This window comes from Dendrobates tinctorius, unplaced genomic scaffold (assembly GCF_039654945.1).
Source record: "Dendrobates tinctorius isolate UK_male_01 unplaced genomic scaffold, ASM3965494v1 ptg000038l, whole genome shotgun sequence".
Lineage (NCBI taxonomy): Eukaryota > Metazoa > Chordata > Amphibia > Anura > Dendrobatidae > Dendrobates > Dendrobates tinctorius.
In genome coordinates this window covers 10067040-10087418 of record NW_027361706.1, presented here as the reverse complement: position 1 = coordinate 10087418, position 20379 = coordinate 10067040, and the positions used below count along the sequence as shown (strand labels likewise).

At 43.2% G+C, this 20379-nt stretch overlaps 1 protein-coding gene across 2 annotated transcripts in view; it reads right to left on the bottom strand.

Moving 5' to 3' along the window:
• BICD2 (BICD cargo adaptor 2) overlaps positions 1–20379 on the bottom strand; it is a 110330-nt gene that overhangs the window by 38014 nt on the left and 51937 nt on the right. For both annotated transcript variants that reach the window (XM_073574188.1, XM_073574189.1), the window contains exon 2: positions 5609–5821. In XM_073574188.1, the coding sequence (XP_073430289.1) occupies positions 5609–5821 (213 nt within the window). The remainder of the gene's footprint in view (positions 1–5608; positions 5822–20379) is intronic.

The following is a 20379-nucleotide window of genomic DNA, read 5'->3' as shown; positions in this document are numbered from 1 at the left end:
CTATGGGGGGCGACATGCTGCACAGTAACAATCCTACCAATTTATTCAAAACCCTTTTCGATGACATACTAAGGGTGGCCTTTGAAAAAGGTGTCACAGCTAAGACAAGAGAAAGTTTGAGAACTCATGTTCCAACGGTTCTGACATTTTATTTACTACCCAAAATTCAATTCAAGCAACCCCGTCAGGCAGACCCATCACGGCAGATGTTGAGGGAGGGGGTTGTGTGACAATATATGCAGATTTGTATGTACAAAAAAACACGTCGAAACATTGCCCTCATATGTCAGGGGACTCAGGGACACAACCAATGTCCTTGGGTGTCTCAGTGGTGTTCATCTGGAACCAGACATTTAGTCACATGAGATGTTATGTCTGTAGGAGAAAATCTCTGATTTTATATCTTTATGTCACATTTAAGGTCCCAGATACCCACAGAGGGTGCTATTTTTGTTCTTTCCTGAGTATTATGTGCATAGTATGTGATTGTAATTTTATATTGGAACAATACGTTATAATTCTATTTTGCCCTCAATTTTATATTGTAGTCTGCAAACAAAGGACGAGCGCCAAAAATTGTCACCAAATTTTAATAATATAGAACCGTAACCTGGCTGACAATTTATCAGCCAATTTGCCAATATATTTTTCAGTACATTATATTTACAGGGTCCATTTAATTAACCATTTAGGAGGAGCAAAAAATCCTGCCACATCCGTAAAAAAAAAAAAAAAAAAAAAAAAAAAAAAAAGGAAATCACACTGCCAGGAGGTGTCTATGTACAGAGGAAAGAAATAAAGAGAAATCAGCATGATAATCAGTCTCCTGGATAATTAGGGCAATTATCAGGAATGGCAATGAGAGATTAGTAGCCGCATTACAAGCGATAAATGAATATGTCGTGGATACAGAAGGAAACAGAAAAGAGTAAAAAAAAATAAAAAAAAAAAAATAATGTTGAAAGGAAAATTTCTATAATGGGGCACTAAATAGAGAAAGATGGAGAAACATCTGTGATCGTGTTTTTTGTTTTTAAGGACTTACCTAGCCATAAAGCGTTGGTGAATTGATATCATCAGACGGGAACCTCACAAAGGACCAGTGAATGCTGCCTGTGAATGTAGCCAGACATCCATTCTTCAGTCTGGTGGCGACTACGGTCAAATTATCCGTATAGAACGTTACACGGGAGTTGAGCACAAACATGGGCGTCCTTCATTTCTCACAATTTATTCTCAAGACCGCCTAAGACATTAAAGGGATTGTCCACTACCAACCCGTGATGTGACACAAGGCTGCAGCCGTGAAGGACGGGAGTCACATCGCTGGAATGGCGCCGTTCTAAGAGGAGAGTATGTGTTTAGTTTTTTTATTGGGGCAGAGCAGCATTTAAAGAGAACCTGACAGCTGATACCTGCTGTCCGATCCACAGGCAGCATGTATCAGACAGTGGCTGTATTATTTCAGCCAGGTATGTTTGACTCTGAAACGCGTCTGCTTTTCTGAGAATAACATACTTTAAAAGCCACATTGTAGACTAGTCGAACACGTGGGTCCCCAGTGGCTTCTTACTCCGTCCTTGCAACCAGTGCCTGATGTATTTTGCCCACGGATCGGAAACCATGCATCAGCTGTTTGGTTCCGTTTAACACCTTAATTCCCTTTGAATCCTGAGCAGGGGGATGGACACGATGACCCTGGAGGTCACTTCCAACTCTAACATTCTATGATTCTACAAAGACTGCGGACATGACGGCACAGTTCTCCAATGGTTCAGTTTCCTTCTGGATGGAAGGACACAGTATCATTTGTCTGCTCATTGTCCAAATTAGTCTCTTAAAAAGACAAATTATTTGGTTCTATCCCCAATGCTGTTTGCAATTTATATGCTAAATAAGCAAAATAATCCAGAACCAAGGTCTGATATAGCACTGCTACGCCAACGATACACCGTTCTAGCAGACATTCCAGCCAACTCACACTGGCCGATCCTCATGTCCCACCATGGGGAGAGTCCAGACAATTATTTACTGGTCACTAGGACCCCCAGTTATCCTGTGAACGGGACTCTGAAACAAGGGAACAGGGCTCTTCAGTTTCTTGAATAGAGCGGAAGTGCGCACGCTTGATGTTCTTTCCATTTATTTTCTATATGACTGCTAGAAATAGCTGAACGCTACTTCGCTTTCTCCAGCAGTCCCATAGATAATGAATGGAGTGGAGATTGACCAAGCGCACCTCCGATCCATCCAAATGGGGCTAAGCAAAATCCAGTTTCCAGAGCCCCGTTTTGGATGGATCAGAGGTGTGCATGCTCAACCTCCTTTCCACTCATTGTATATGTGACTGCTGGAAATAGCTGAGTGCTGTACTCTGCTTTCTCCAAGAGTCCCATAGACAAAGAATGGAGCAAAGGTCAACCATGCGCACCTCCAATCCATCCAAAATGGGGCTCTTCGGAGTCCAATTACCTGTGTCCAGCGCCCAGTCTTGGATGGGTCGAGTGGTCAACCTCATTTCCATTCACTGTCTATGAGACTGCCAGAAATAGATGAGCACTGTACCCTGCTTTCTCCAACTGTCCCATAGACAATAAAAAGGAAAGACGTTTGAGTATGCGCAGCTCCAAAACAATCAAAATGGGGCTCTGAAGAGTCCAGTGCCCAGGTTCCAGAGCCACATTCACAGAACTGATGGAGGTCTCCGCAGTAAATTATCTTGTCCTACGGGTTTGGGGTTAATTTAATATTTTGAGAATAACTCACACCTGACCAGTGCCACACCGAATCCCTATTCATCAACACCACTCCCTAACGATCCACACAACATAATTACTAAACACTATTTTACATGTGAATGTCAATTGAAACATCGAATTATTTTATAATTAGAGTTCCCCTCTCTCTCTTAAGTTGGTGGTCTTCGCCTTCCGTAGCCTTACACTGGCATGTGCGGTGTTCTCCTTTATGGAGTTAGCAAGCACCTGGACCCTTGGAGAAGCTGTCGAAGGCTCCGGGATCTCGGGGAAAGAAGAAGTGGAGGATTTGGCTGAGATTTTAGCTGAGTAAACATTTTTGGTTTCCCTTTAGTTTAGTACCACGGTAATTCACGCCAAGCGATATTTGCATTTCCAGCTCATTAAGTAACGTAACCTTCCCATTACTTCTAAGTGCCCTTGTGTTTGCCGAGGGCTGCGCGGCCGGTGATCTGTTTACTGAGAATCTGTTTAACTTCGACACGGAGCCCTCCAGAAAAAGATCACAACCGGCATTAAATCCAATGACACGGAGTGCCTACTTAAAACTGGAAAGTTATTTTGGATGGATACTAAATTAGAGGTAGCAGCTATTTTCACTTTTTTTTTTACCACTTTTGTTTTCATCTACTTCCCTACTAAACAGTGTAAAAGTTGGGAATTTGTTTCTAGGAAGAACGGACTAATATTTGGGAAGAGTCAGCTTTAATCATGTTGGTTGTTCCCATTCATTACATTAGGGACCTTGCTGTGAATGGGAGACAGCGCTGGAAAAAGCAAGAACAACCAGGGAAGCTGTGGCAGTGGCGGGATAAGGGGGTCAGGTGAGAGACTGGAGGGGATTTTAATATTTTTTCTTAATCCTATATTGCCCTGTAAATATTTTGCTTTAAGGACCTCTGAGCATAATTAAGGACAAATTGGGGCAGTTTTGACAAAGACCGAATTGATTAATTTGACTGTTGACTGATTTGCGCAAATCTGCCCAAAACAAATTTGGGGAGTTTTGTATATCTTACAGTCATACATGATATTAAAGGATAACGTCCATTAATTTTACATTATGCACAGGACCAATCTCAGCTATAGGCATCTGAAATACCAGGCCGGTCAGATCTCCAGCAGCCCCGTACAGAACGATCGTGGTGAGTGACCACTGCTCCATTCGTTTGGTGAATTTAAAGGGGCTGTCCAGTCTTGTGATAAAGTCTGCTGTCACTATGTCACTGCAGACTTATGAATCCTGATAGCATGAAAAAGGATGGACAACCCCTTTAAGAGTCCCTTTCTCCGGATCAGCTTGGGTCATACTTGGTGAAATCCATATTATGGCCATATACATGAGACTTAAAATGAAAAACACCAAACAAAACAAGTTACTAAATATTAAGATGCAGTTTTTTCATGAGAACATGCAGAGGATTCTTTGTGGTAGATTTAGTATGACTCTTGTCTGATAGTGTCCTTACAGTAAGGATAGGTTCAGACAAATTATACAAGTGCACCCCGCTCAGTACAGCATCGGTGTTTCCATCAGATTTCCAGATAAACGGGATTCTAATGGAAGCCCCGAAAATCACTTTTATGCCGTGAGTCATTTTGGATTCTGGCTACCAACCTGGCAGGAGGGTTGATCTTTCTCCGATGTGCACAAAAACGGGGCCGACCAGGTTATTGTGCACATTTTATAAATACAAAAGATCTGCCAAAACGGAGGCCAGACTGAACCCAAAGTGACTACATCAGCTTCATGACAGTGAATGGCTCAGTCAAGGTTCCGATGAGGTTTCCGACGAAATCCCGGAGTGCGACCATCCCGACGGAATCCCGCAGTGCCACCGTCCCGACGGAATCCCGCAGTGCCACCGTCCCGACGGAATCCCGCAGTGCCACCGTCCCGACGGAATCCCGCAGTGCCACCGTCCCGACGGAATCCCGCAGTGCCACCGTCCCGACGGAATCCCGCAGTGCCACCGTCCCGACGGAATCCCGCAGTGCCACCATCCCGACGGAATCCCGCAGTGCCACCATCCCGACGGAATCCCGCAGTGCCACCATGCCGACGGAATCCCGCAGTGCCACCATGCCGACGGAATCCCGCTGTGCGACCATGCCGACGGAATCCCGCTGTGCGACCATGCCGACGGAATCCCGCTGTGCGACCATCCCGACGGAATCCCGCTGTGCGACCATCCCGACGGAATCCCGCTGTGCGACCATCCCGACGGAATCCCGCTGTGCGACCATCCCGACGGAATCCCGCTGTGCGACCATCCCGACGGAATCCCGCTGTGCGACCATCCCGACGGAATCCCGCTGTGCGACCATCCCGACGGAATCCCGCTGTGCGACCATCCCGACGGAATCCCGCTGTGCGACCATCCCGACGGAATCCCGCTGTGCGACCATCCCGACGGAATCCCGCTGTGCGACCATCCCGACGGAATCCCGCTGTGCGACCATCCCGACGGAATCCCGCTGTGCGACCATCCCGACGGAATCCCGCTGTGCGACCATCCCGACGGAATCCCGCTGTGCGTCCATCCCGACGGAATCCCGCTGTGCAACCATCCCGACGGAATCCCGCTGTGCGACCATCCCGACGGAATCCCGCTGTGCGACCATCCCGACGGAATCCCGCTGTGCGACCATCCCGACGGAATCCCGCTGTGCGACCATCCCGACGGAATCCCGCTGTGCGACGATTTAGACGGTAACCCCGATGCAGTGCTTAGCTGAGAGCACTGTATATGTGCAAACTCAGCCTTAAATCACACGCTGCTCATTTTGTGGGTAGGTCACGGATGCCGAACAGCCATCATCCCCCGCATATAGTAATGAACGCACCATACCTCTCTCAGCTCCTGTGCCAGGGAACTCAGACGCTCGTTCTCAGACACAGTGTTGGCGACGACATTCTTGGACTGTTTCAGCTCGGTTTGCAGTTCTAAGACCTTTTTCATGTAATATTCTTCCTTGGTTGCAGATTCTTGTATGAGCGATTCCTCTCTACTTTCTCCATCCGCTGCCACTTTTTTATGGTTACTGTGCGCTTGTCCAAATGCCTGCGGGGGCGGAGATAACACGTGTTACAGAAACAGACATCTAAAATACAAGCTTCTGAAGAAAGCATAAAATTCCCTGCCTCATCATTGGTCTCGCTCGGGGCTAAATTTTCCGGTTATACTTTGTATTTTGTGCTCAAATCTTTCTGTTCATTATTCGGGAATAGTTACTGACTCCGCCAATCAGGAGATTAGCGCTCAATAGCCACAAATCTCAGATTTTTGGCTGCAAGAGCAAAAATAAAACATTCTCAAGGGAGAAGAATTTTATGCTTTTTAGACTCCATTTTTATGTTTCAGACTTTTTTTTCGTAATGCATGATCAATGATAAAAAAAAATTCTCAGCTGAGACGGATATGTGACCGCTGGCTCTAAGAACGGTGCTTTGGCTATTACTTTGTGTACATATTCAGTCATGTCTTCCCCTGAGGAAGGATGCCGCCCCAAGACCTCTGCAATTTATGGTGTCGTATTCAAGGAGGTTGGAGAAATGGAGCAAGAATCTTCTGTCTACTGACAAGTGTATTGGTTCGGGTTACAAATGGCAGCCGTCATTGCGCGCTGTGCCAAGTCAGCTTTACATTGAACAGCTGATAAATTTAAGACAGACTAGTTGCTATGGATACAGCTACAAATATTTAGCTATCCATAGCAACCAAACCATCTCCAATTACTCAGCTCGTTAGTATTTTTGCCTTCACCTAAGGCTAGAAAAAAGGCTTCCTTAAAGCCTTCTTTTTGAAAACTTATATTTTAGAAGAGACATCCTGTAAATAAGACCTGTAATGAGGTCATACAGTTGTGGCCAAAAGTATTGACAATCCCTGAAATTCTGTCAGATAATACTCAGTTTCTTCCTGAAAATGATTGCAAACACAAATTCTTTGGTATTATTATCTTCATTTAATTTGTCTTAAATGAAAAAACACAAAAAGAATTGTCCTAAAGCCAAATTGGATATAATTCCACACCAAACATAAAAAAGAGGGTGGACAAAAGTATTGGCACTGTTCGAAAAATCATGTGATGCTTCTCTAATTTGTGTAATTAACAGCACCTGTAACTTACCTGTGGCACCTAACAGGTGTTGGCCATAACTAAATCACACTTGCAGCCAGTTGACATGGATTAAAGTTGACTCAACCTCTGTCCTGTGTCCTTGTGTGTACCACATTGAGCATGGAGAAAAGAAAGAAGACCAAAGAACTGTCTGAGGACTTGAGAAACCAAATTGTGAGGCAGCATGAGCAATCTCAAGACTACAAGTCCATCTCCAAAGACCAGAATGTTCCTGTGTCTACCGTGCGCAGTGTCATTAAGAAGTTTAAAGCCTATGGCACTGTGGATAACCTCCCTAGATGTGGACAGAAAAGAAAAATTGACAAGAGATTTCAACTCAAGATTGTGCGGATGTTGGATAAAGAACCTCGACTAACATCCAAACAAGTTCAAGCTGCCCTGCCGTCCGAGGGTACAATAGTGTCAACCCGTACTATCCGTCGGTGTCTGAATGAAAAGGGACTGTATGGTAGGAGACCCAGGAAGACCCCACTTCTTACCCCGAGACATAAAAAAGCCAGGCTGGAGTTTGCCAAAACTTACCTGAAAAAGCCTAAAACGTTTTGGAAGAATGTTTTCTGGTCAGATGAGACAAAAGTAGAGCTTTTTGGGCAAAGGCATCAACATAGAATTTACAGGAGAAAAAAAAAGAGGCATTCAAAGAAAAAAACACGGCCCCTACAGTCAAACATGGCGGAGGTTCCCTGATGTTTTGGGGTTGTTTTGCTGCCTCTGGCACTGGACTGCTTGACTGTGTGCATGGCATTATGAAGTCTGAAGACTACCAACAAATTTTGCAGCATAATGTAGGGCCCAGTGTGAGAAAGCTGGGTCTCCCTCAGAGGTCATGGGTCTTTCAGCAGGACAATGAACCAAAACACACTTCAAAAAGCACTAGAAAATGGTTTGAGAGAAAGCACTGGAGACTTGTAAGGTGGCCAGCAATGAGTCCAGACCTGAATCCCAAAGAACACCTGTGGAGAGATCTAAAAATGGCAGTTTGGAGAAGGCACCCTTCTAATATCAGGGACCTGGAGCAGTTTGCCAAAGAAGAATGGTCTAAAATTCCAGCAGAGCATTGTAAGAAACTCATTGATGGTTACCGGAAGCGGTTGGTCGCAGTTATTTTGGCTAAAGGTTGTGCAACCAAGTATTAGGCTGAGGGTGCCAATACTTTTGTCTGGCCAATTTTTGGAGTTGTGTGTGAAATGATCAATGTTTTGCTTTTTGCTTCATTCTCTTTTGTGTTTTTTCATTTAAGACAAATTAAATGAAGATAATAATACCAAAGAATTTGTGTTTGCAATCATTTTCAGGAAGAAACTGAATATTATCCGACAAAATTGCAGGGGTGTCAATACTTTTGGCTACAACTGTAAGTGGACAGCGTGTCTCTTATTTTATTCCCTCTGCTCCTGCGTAAGCAGATTTTTGTCTGTTTAAAATCAGGATACGGTTCGAGAGATATGAGGACTTTTTAATTTGGTGCTTATTTTTATTATCTTTACAAGAGGGCATGTCCCACAGGTTCCTCTGGGGGCGTGTCCCACAGGTTCCTCTGGGGCAGAACCACCCAAGTTTGAGGACATTTTAGACTACATCCACCAACACAAACTCCTTGGAATGGAGATTTGCAGTAAATACTAAAGGCATTAAAAACCTATCTAAAAAATGGTAGATCTGGAACGATAAGTTTCTCACTCCATAACTCTCTGGTAGATCTATATAGTAGATTTAATTGTCATTTCAATATCTCTTTCCTTCTTAATACCTTCGTTTCAACCTGTCACTTTTATGATTACATTTTATTATACACGAAGGGTTATGTTTGTGTGATTTATTTTCACCGATTTGTGAATGTTAAAAGGTTCTCTAGTTTTTATTGAACCCCATCCCTTCCTTTCTCCCTCTCCGATTGTTAACCCTACTCCCCCCCCCCTTTTTACCCACTACCTGGTATCATCATAAAATCTAATAAAAACATTTAAAAAGGATCCTCTGGGGCGTGTCTCACAGAATCCTCTGGGGTGTGCCTCTACCAAGGGGGCACGGCTCACAGGGTAATAATGCAGAGCAGAGTAAAGACCATAAACAAATATGCCCATATCTCTGGAACCGTATAGTGGATTTAAAAAAGAGAAAAACCTGAATCCTCAAGAGAATAGTGGGAATAAAATAGGAGTAAAAACTGGCCACTTCTCTTTAAATAATAATAAAGTTGGAGATGAGACTCCTACATTTAGAAAGCAGAAACTGTGCCAAATTTATCACAGTTGGGACAGCTGTTTGATAAATTTACATTGTGCTACATATGGTAGACACGTTTTTATTCTATGTACACCATCACATGGCGAACTTAATTACCCCAATATTATGTGCCAAATCTGGGTTGGTTTTGGACTCCACTTAACTACATTTTCTTTTCTTAGACACTTTTCAAAATTATCTATCTTGATTGCATATCCTTGTGACAACCCCCAGGTTACTTCAAGAATGCATTGTCAGGCCAGTAAAGAATAGACCGGTCCTAATCACAGTCAACAGGACAGTACAATAGATACTGGAACTTGACGTGCTATCAATGCTAGGTACAGAATACAAGGTCAGGTAGAAGGACGGAGAATTCCAAAATGTCTATGCTCACATTTAAGTATCTCTATAATGACTGGATACACGGCGAGTCGGGTGAATACCCATCCTCCTGTGACATCTACTAGCTGTCACTTAGATTCTATAATCACATTGTATTTGATTTCAGATAAGTGAAAATAAGATTAAAAAGAAAAAAAAATACTGATCCCATCGGGATACTTTTCACAGGAAAAACCCAAGGGAAATTAAAAAGCATCACATATCAGACAGGGAGTAAATACCATCTGTGCCAGGTCTCTAAAAAATAAGTTTCTTCTCTTCAAAACAACTTAAAAGGTGCCATAGACTAATTAATAGTCAAGTAAATTATCGGGGAACAAGGGGTTAAACTAATTCAGATTTTTGTTTTGTGCTGTACTACTGTAAAAACAATTTATGCTTGATGGACATAACATGTGATACTTCAGATATTTACGTAGCTGGTCGGCCTCGACCTGAAGGCCACATGTGCATGGAGCAGTCTTGCCTGAGAAAACAATTTCATCGCAATCACTGCTGAAAAGCTGCAAACTATGAGTGATAAATGTGGATTTTGCTGCAAATGTTTTGGCAGATTTCACTAATCGGCACTGTAAGGGGTGAAATCTGCAATGAGTGTAGACGTGGTGATCTTCTAATATCTATGCTGCATGTCAAAATCCATACAGAAAATTTCCACGTGTAGATAGAATTTTTAAGATACTTTGAAAGTGCGTTATTACAGCAGTAAATAGACTACTAATACAATAACCCTTAAAGAAACTCGAAAGGTCTCTGTCTACTTTTGTTAAATAATAACATTGAGCGGAGACACTCTTCTAAGATGTCCACATGCCCCAACACTAAATACGAGAAGGAATTGAGACACCCCTATTAATCTTAGGGTAAAGACCCCCACCTACATAAGACTGAAGTTGGCTAAACCTGGATCGGTAGACAGTCTAAAGTCTTATGGGGAAGCTCTTACCCAATTTCTAAAGATGGGGGAACGAAAAGATCAGAATGTTGGAAGTTCCAACAGCGGATCATTTGGTTTTTCCAAGAGATCATTTCTATGAATGATGGAGTAGAGAGAGATGGCTGTTGGCTGAACAATTGTTTGGCCAATGGTTATGTAAAATTTATGGGGGACTTGAAAGGACTGTCCGCACAGAATGACTGATGAAACCAGGTACAAGAGGTGAACCACTGGCCAAACTGCTCAATGCACCTACCTGTTTTCTTTCCATGGTCAACCGTCTCTGCCTCAATGAAGCCAGAACTGTTGATCAAAATAGAGGGGAGGGGGCAATGACAAATCAAAAACAAAGAGATGGGAAGGTGCACTTAACTGTTTGGCCATGCCAAGGATGCACTAAGCACATGTGCTTTGTTTGAACAGTCATTCGGTTATGCCAGGACTCCCTTTACGGCAAGAAGGAGCATCCGTCCGAGACCATCTGAAAAGCAGAAACCATTGCAGTAGGTTTGCAAAATGCCCCATAACAATTTCCTTAATTTTGCGGGATGGATCAGCTGGAACGTCATGAGAACCATTGTAACTGGCCGCGTTTTGCATGTGAAGCATCAGTTCTCCTGCAAAAATCAAGTGCAGTGCCGAATGGCCGCCCATTTTGGGCTTACCCTTTTGAGGATGGCCAACATAAAAAAACTTTGCTTTAATATATAATAATATATTTTATGTTTGACCTGTTACAGTTTGTTTTGTGATCTACAACTTTCTTATTTTTACCATACGGTAGACCTAATTTGGTGTATTATAAACCTGGCCTGGTGAAGTTGTGTTATTTGGCACGCGGACCTATCCATCATTTATCTAATTATGGCAGCACCGCCAGAACTTTACGAAATAAGGACATTTGGCAGAGACTCGAATGACGCTCATTTATATGCACAGTAAATTCTTTTTATTTTCCCCCTACCAGAAGAGCATGAGAAAGCAGACAGAATAAATTCTGCAACGTCTGCAAGTGGAAAGAGTCCTCCAGCGCTCTGCTCATTTCCCTCAAGGAGCAGATTTCAAATTGGATTGCAGACGCTGGAGAACCCTTCTTTTTTTTTTCCAGTTGCCTAAAGCAAAACTGCAGAGATAATTTATTTCGAATTCTGGGCTAAAATAGTTCTGGGACTTTATTATTCCCCATATTTTTAGATGTCCAAAACAGAAATTGCCATCAGCCAGAGCAGAAGTAATGTGGCCATAAGCATTAGAGGAAAGCCAGTCATATCTGCAAATTTCATTGGGACAGACTGACTACTAAGGAGGTGCAGCTTAGGCTAGGTTCACTTTGATGCGAGTTGCCATGTTTTTGTGCATGAAAAAGATGAATACTGCCAGACTAGGTCTACAGATACTCTGTTGGCATCATTGAACTGAATGACTCCATTCTGTCATGGTCCCAGTCAGAATAGTTTTTGGAGGATTCAAACAAAAACTTAACTTAGTGGAGCTCACTTTATTAAAGGGAGTAGGTCAGCAGGTTTTTTTGCTATGAAATCTGTTTGCAGTATGATGTGGCAGAGACCCTGATTCCAGAGATGTATCACTTAGTATACTGGGTTCAACAGACATGCCCCCTGAGGAATTGGCATGAAACGCGCGTCGAGGTAAGGGACACAGGACAGGACGACACTATTCTCTTTTTGATTCACATCTTGGTAATTATACATTTAATATGGACTATATACTCATTACCAAATGCATATCTAGGATAGCTACTGTATGACGGGGTGATATTTGTCTATTGATATGGTTATTAATTCTATCATTTGTGGACGTGTGGATTTTTCAAGTTCTTGTTCTGTGTTCCTCTCTTTTGAGGTACCTTATTTTATCTTTTAAAATATTCTAATAAAATTGTATAGTTTATTATCTTTTGTGTAGTAGTCACTCTATATATCCAAACAGTGGATTTTTGGTTGTAATAACTATTGATCTGTATTAGTTGTAATATAATCACAATTTTCTCTGCTGAAGATCAAGCAGGGGGGCAGAGCAGAGCTCGGAAGGCAGAAGAGAGGGCTCGGAAGGCAGAAGAGAGGGCTCGGAAGGCAGAAGAGAGGGCTCGGAAGGCAGAAGAGAGGGCTCGGAAGGCAGAAGAGAGGGCTCGGAAGGCAGAAGAGAGGGCTCGGAAGGCAGAAGAGAGGGCTCGGAAGGCAGAAGAGAGGGCTCGGAAGGCAGAAGAGAGGGCTCGGAAGGCAGAACAGAGCTCGGAAGGCAGAACAGAGCTCGGAAGGCAGAACAGAGCTCGGAAGGCAGAACAGAGCTCGGATTGAAGATCAGTGTATAACCCCATCAGTACCACTGATTGGTTGCAGAAAGCTGCCAATCAGTGGTGGGTGCGTGGTTGGACCAGGAGTCACGAGACCCCTAGTCCTGTAGTGATAATCTCCTGCTGATATTGAAAGAGCAAAATACAGCCCAGTAAGTGACATCGCTGGAATCAGGGTCTCTGTCCCTACATCACGATGTGCTCAGATTTCAGAAGAAAAATCTGCTGACAGATTCCCTTTAACATGACTTCTCTCCACATTGAAAACACATGCACGCACAGCTAAACCAAGTGCGCATGTGCACTGGGAAATCAGAAAATAATAGACAGCCATTGAAAACACTGTTATTTTTAGGGTATATCCTGTTAATGAAAATTAATCTACAATATCCCTCTTTGTGCCTGATTACAACGCTTTTCAATGGGGACACAGAAATAAAGTCCAAAAATGAAGTGCCATATGCCCCAATCCTAATAACTTGTATAGCTGCTGGACAGAAATTTTTGATGCCTGTTATTTTAACTCCTGGTTGATCGTGAAGGATAAATCCTGATCTCGAGAGCGGATTTTGCAGGAGAAAGTCACGGGCAAGCAAAGTACGGTATTTCCTGTGCAACGGCCTTTATAGGGGAGATGCAGAGTTACAGGGTGGCTATTGAGACAAACGGTAATACAAGGATGACTTCAGTCCGCTTCAGCGGCAGTCTGCTTTAATAGAGAGGCTCAGTGTTCTGACTCAGAGGTAGTCAGAAAATTTCAGCACGGGGCGCGCCAAGTTACAAGAAAAATAAAAGACAGTGATAAATGCATGGATACATGTGCAAGAATAATAATAGACCATCAGAGCTCTACGAAAAGAGGATCCCAAATTTTACTATACAGAAAATTTTTGAAATTTTTTTAAATAATTTTTAGACTTCGTTCATGATCTCCAAAGGGAAATTATCCCATCTTAGCCTATTAATATTCATGGATGGAGATGAAGATGATCAAAATAATCAGCCATTTATCAGTATCACAGTCTCAGGTGTCATTTTACCGTGGTCAGTACAAACAAAACAAAACCAAAAAAAAAAGAAAAATACCCAGAAAGCAACAATCGAAGCTGGTGAAGCTTTTAATGACGGAACAATTTTGGGACACAGATTTTTCCTTTCTGAATCCCAGCAGGGTTCCTTGGATAATCCAGCTCTACATGTTAATACCTCTCGATTACTGACCAGCCAAAGGCTCGTTCATTACCTCCTTCTAGTACTCGTCAGTGCCCCGTACATATAAGAGAGTTGTAGCTCCTGCAAAAAAAACCTACCAATAATTTTGATGGCAGAACCTGCAGATTCACTCATCAGGCAATCTCCCCATATATGTGAGCGCCGGGCTCGAGCGAGCAAGTGTTCATGTGCTTTCAACGTGGAAACTGCATTATATCTGGACGGGCTGATGAAATTCCATCTGCCCAATCCTTGAGAATCGGGGCGACCTCTTACACATCAGATGGTGGTCAACTCCCGTCAAACTTGACAATATTTTTGTATTGGAGATTAAACCGCAGCTAGACACCTCCGGTAGCAGCTTATCTGTCCCGGGAAAAAAGGATCAGACATGATGATACAGAAAGTCCCATATTCCTCCTCCAACCCTGACATATGCCATCGGGGAGAAATGGGAGCTCCTTATGCACAATAGTCAGTAGACATCAAGGTGGCTCAGTGGTTAGCACAGTATGGTGGCTCAGTGGTTAGCACTGATGCTTTGCAGTGCTGGGGTCAAGTCCGAACCAAGGACAACATCTGCAAGGAGGTTGCATGTTCTCCCCGTGTTTGCGTGGGTTTCCTCTGGGTACCCCGGTTTCCTTCCACACCCCAAAGACATACTGATCAGGAATGTACATTGTGAGCCCCAATGGGGACAGCGATTATGAGGTCTCTAAAGCGCTGAGCAATGTGATAAGAGTGAGCATAACATCTTCAAACAATGCGTTTGGCCAGTTTAGAGACAGATGATGGCTGCCAAGGAAAGTTTATAGGTGCCAGAGATTCTAGGGTTACAATCCAAAAAGGTGACCATTTACTAGCAAGTCTGAACTTGACCTGGACAATTTTTTTCCGCAGACATGGGAACTTGTACAGACGAAATTAATATAAAATAAGGAACGGTAATTTGCAAGCCACCTTAATCATATTACCAAAAATGCAACTAGTCTAAAAATTGATTTCACCCCACCAAAATTAGAACTCAATAATGTTTACAGGAACCCAATTTTTCCACCTGCAGAGGTTGTCAAAAAAGTTTGCCTACCAGAAGTCAATGGAGATAAAGTGTTGCTCGTGGGAAAACCGCTTAAAGAAACAATTATAGATCTTGGAATAATAATAATTTCCACAATTTGAGGTGTTTAAATAAAATATTCCTGTGCTGAGATAATCTTCTACTGTACATGTGCTCCTGCTGTGTACTGGCTGTGTCTGACCATACAGGGACATCTCTTTCAATTCTTCAATGCAAAAAGTGAAACTCAGTCATTACACAGAGTGATCTATTTCACGTGTTTATTTCTGTTAACGTTGATGATTATGGCTTGCAGCCAATGAAAACCCAAAAGTCATTATCTCAGTTAATTAGAATAATTAACAAAAAACACCTGTAAAGGCTTCCTAAGAGTTTAACAAGGTCCCTTAGTCTGTTTCAGTAGCTCCACAATCATGGGGAAGACTGCAAACGTGACAGATGTCCAGAAGGCAGTCACTGACACACTCCACAAGGAGGGTAAGCCACAAAAGGTCACTGCTAAAGAAGCCGGCTGTTCACAGAGTGCTGTATCCAAGCATATTAATGGAAAGTTGAGTGGAAGGAAAAAGTGTGGTAGAAAAAGGTGCACATGCAACCGGGATAACCACAGCCTTGAAAGGATTGTTAAGAAAAGGCCATTGAAAAATTTTGGGAGATTCACAAGGAGTGGACTGCTGCTGGAGTCATTGCTTCAAGAGCCACCACACACAGACGTATCCAGGACATGGGCTACAAGTGTCGCATTCCTTGTGTCAAGCCACTCATGACCAATAGACAACGCCAGAAGTGTCTTACCTGGGCCAAAGAGAAGAAGAACTGGACTGTTGCTCAGTGGTCCAAGGTGGTGTTTTCAGATGAAAGAAAATGTTGCATTTCATTTGGAAATCAAGGTCCCAGAGTCTGGAGGAAGAGTGGAGAGGCCACAATCCAAGCTGCTGGAGGTCTAGTGTGAAGTTTCCACAATCAGTGATGGTTTGGGGAGCCATGTCATCTGCTGGGGTAGGTCCACTGTGTTTTATCAAGACTAAAGTCAGCGCAGCCGTCTACCAGGAAACTTTAGAGCACTTCATGCTTCCCTCTGCCGACAAGCTTTTGGAGATGGAAGTTTCCTTCTCCAGCAGGACTTGGCACCTGTCCACACTGCCAAAAGTACCAACACCTGGTGTACAAATAACAGTATCACTGTGCTTGATTGGCCAGCAAACTCGCATGACCTTAACCCCATAGAGAATCTATGGAGTATTGTCAAGAAGAAGATGAGAGACACCAGACCGAACAATGCAGACAAGCTGAAGACTGCTATCAAAGCAACCTGGGCTTCCATAACCCCTCAGCACTGCCACAGGCTGATCGCCTCCATGCCACACTGCATTGATGCAGTAATTGCTGCCAAAGGAGCCCTGACCAAGTATTGTCTATGAGAGAGAGGGGGGGAGAGGGAAAAGTTGGAGCTTGACACGCTGATACATATATCACAGACCGTTGCAAATGAATATAGCTGGTGGGTGCCATACCTGCTGGAGATTTCAGCCAAAGTGAGAAAGAAGGAGGGGTGTTTCCAGCACATCCATCCAGTTTAAATAAAATTTCTTTTTATTAGAACATTTTAAAAACCAATGATAAAATTGAGAGACTCTCAGCCTGACGCGTTTCTGGTGGACCTCGGCGCCCTTAGTAATAGGATATCCTTTATTGAGTGCATTTACTGTACATACATTTCAGTAGGCCAACATTTCGGATTTTAAAATCATTTTTCAAGCTGGTGTTAAAAAAGTACTCTAAGTTACTGAGATAATGACTTTTGGGTTTTCATTGGCTGTAAGCCATAATCATCAGCGTTACCAGAAATAAACACGTGAAATAGATCACTCTGTAAAGATCTATATAATATATGAGATTCACTTTTTGTATTTAAGAACGGAATTAATTTTTTTATGATATTCTATTTTTGTGAGAAGCACCTGCATATATAATTCTATGTTACACCTATATATACACAGGTAATTCTACGTTATGTATATATATATTTATTTTATTTTTTTTTTTTAATTCTACGTTATTCCTATATATTCACATAATTCTAGGTTACTCCTATATGTACATAAAGGAAGTCAGCGCGATGCTGCCCAGCACGTCCCGGAAATCAGATGGTCACACACCCAGGGTGCTTTGTAGGTAACCTCAGATTTGCCTGTCGGCTGCAGTGTGACCTGACTAGACGAAGAACGGATTTGTCTGAAAATGGGTCACCTACTAATGCATAATTCACAGCAGCTACTGGTTGACCGGTCACAAATAGACCGTGAGTGACAGCCGGCAGAGTCTGCGCCTGCAGCAGCAGAAAGTCACTAAGACAATCTCAGCTCGTCACTCGCTATGAGCTCTATGTACATGGTGCAATATATCACAATCTGAGCTGGGACGAGAGACCATTTAAGGTTTTATCCAGAGCTTTTAATATTTTTGCATATGAGGAGAAGAATAAACAGGCAGGAACTTGCTAACTACCTCTTTATTCTGCACGGGGACAAGAACTAACAGGCGGGAACTTGCTAACTACCTCCTTGTTCTGCACGGGGACAAGAACTAACAGGCGGGAACTTGCTAACTACCTCCTTGTTCTGCACGGGGACAAGAACTAACAGGCGGGAAATTGCTAACTACCTCCTTGTTCTGCACGGGGACAAGAACTAACAGGTGGGAACTTGGCAACTACCTCCTTGTTCTGCATGAGGATGACCTTTGCTGGTATAGCAGATGATACCTCCACTTCATTTCACCCCCCTCATCAGAAGAGCAGCTCTTCCTCTTCGTCGACAGGGCTCCACTGCTGATGTTATCCTGACTGACAGCTGGCTCTCCGCTGCCCGTCAGCATGACATCCACAGTGGCGCCTTGTCAACAGAGCGGGGCAAAAGAGAAGTTGCTGCTCTGTTGACATGATTTAAGTGGAAATTGCAGAATTGCTGGCAGAAGAGGTCTGTGACTCAGCAGAGACCGGCGTCTGGTAGATAATTAGCAACCACCGGCCTGTTAGTTCTTAGCCTCATCTGTAAAAATATTAACGGTCACAAATAATCCCTTTAAGAATATATCAGTCTTTATTGCACCTCCACACTATCTTCTACCTCAGAAGTACCCAACCTTTTTTGATCCAAGTGGCCAATTTCGCGATTGTACCACTCCCAAGGGCTGCATAAAATTTATAGGGTTTCCTGTTCAGAAGTATATATCCACAGCACCATATACCCATAATCTAATAAGTGGGGGGATCCATTCCTGAAACTTCCACTATTGTAGACACAGAAGGTCCATTACTCCCCAATATTTAGCATTTCAGAAAAAAAAGAAGTCAAGATGACCAAACCGTGATTGCAGCTCTCCCCATAATTTATCAGAGTCACTGAACGCAGAGGAGTCAGAGATGGCTGGCAGCAGCACAGAACGTCAACAATGGTCACGTGGCCCCCCGGTCACAGGTTGTGCTCCCCTACTCTAACCAGTCCTCAAAAAAAGAGCATGATAAATAAAATATATCTATAAGCATCACAAACATAAAAAAGCAGTGGAAGATAATCTACAAGGCAAACTATAACAATCTATGCCGATGGCAGCATATTGGTAAACTTACAACCCAAAACTTCCGGAGAAGTCATTTTTTTCCTTAGGCCCTCAATACTTTCCACCTCCACAACCCCGTAAAAAAAACATTAACAGTTGACAGCCATCTCGCGTTTATGGCATGCTTTAGAGTGCGTTCACATTGCATTTAGGCACCTGTTCAATGATCTCATTGGGGCATACGTCAGAACCCCAGCGAAACGTCCGAATCCCGTTTCGCTGGGGGTTTGGATGTAAGCCATGAAACGGGTGCCTAAATGCAATGCGAAAGCTCTCTAACCCTTCCAAGACCTGTAAAGACGCCCACACGCCTTCAACAGCTGTCAGAAGATGGCTTGGTCAATCAACAGCCACCTTTCACCCCCCCATATAAACTTACATGCTTGATTCACTGGGCATATGGTTTCAATGGGGAGAGACACCGACATCACCTCTTCTTTGCTCCCTTCAATATTTATTCACAGGGCAGCAAAGGTGTCTACAACATGTGACCGCTGCAGCCAATCACTGTTATTACTGATGATGCCACAGTAGACGGCACAAGTCGAATCCGGAGGCTCTGGCAGTCTCTTGTTGTAGACGTGACCTTATCACTCCTGCAGAACAGTTTGCAGTGACTAGAAGGGGGCAACAGTCGGGGGGTTTAAGTAACTAATGTTAATTATACATTTTATCCAGCCAGTACTCCCGATAACCTGCGATGAGTACACAATGCCATTCCAGATTAGTTCCCTTCAGCAAAAGACATACAGACACTGAACAAGCAGGTAATGCTTACAGAATTGAACTTCGCATCCAGTAGGTAGCAGCATGTGGAAAATCCCCATTTATTATAAATTACAGTCAGTGGTAATGATCACTCTCCATGACTGGCAATGGTTTTCTACCTTAAATTAGATTACAAATAAATGCGAATGAAAAGATTTATATCCCTTAATAAATCCCGACAGGTCACTTTTAGGAGACATACAGCGAGCGGTTCCCGGTAGAGAAGGTGCCTGATTAGTGACAAAATATCAGACTTTGCTGACAGATGTTCTGTAGTTAATTTAGTAGAACGTGCGGTGGTACGGTGTATCCAACATCTGTGGCTGCAAAGAAGAGAATGGATTAAATGTCATTACTCCAAAGTGGGAGACAAGTCGCCGTGCAGCTCGGGGGTCTTTCCTACGGCACGATGTAATGCACACAGTGATGTCACATCACTTGTAGAGGGCTGAGTGTACACATGGTCACTGGATGGATATCTGGGCATACAGAAGTGTGAAAAAGTGTTTACCCCCCCCCCCGGTCTCCTATTCTTTTCATGTTTGTCACTTAAATGTTTCATATTAACAAACAAATGTAAATATTAGACAAAGATAACACAAGTAATCACAAAATGCAGAAATTAAGGTGTTTATTGTTAAGGGAAAAAGAAATCCAAACCTACAGGGCCCTGTGTGAAAAAAGTGATTGCCCCCTAAACCTAATAACTGGTTGGGCCACCCCTTACCTGCAACTACTGCAATCAAGCATTTGTAACAACTGGCAACGAGTCTTTTACAACACTCCGGAGGAATTTTGTCCCACTCATATTAGCAGAATTGTTGTAAATCAGACACATTGCATAGTTTCCATGCCTGAACCACTTTTTTTTTAAGGTCATGACGCCACATCTCAATCTGATTACGTTCAGGACCTT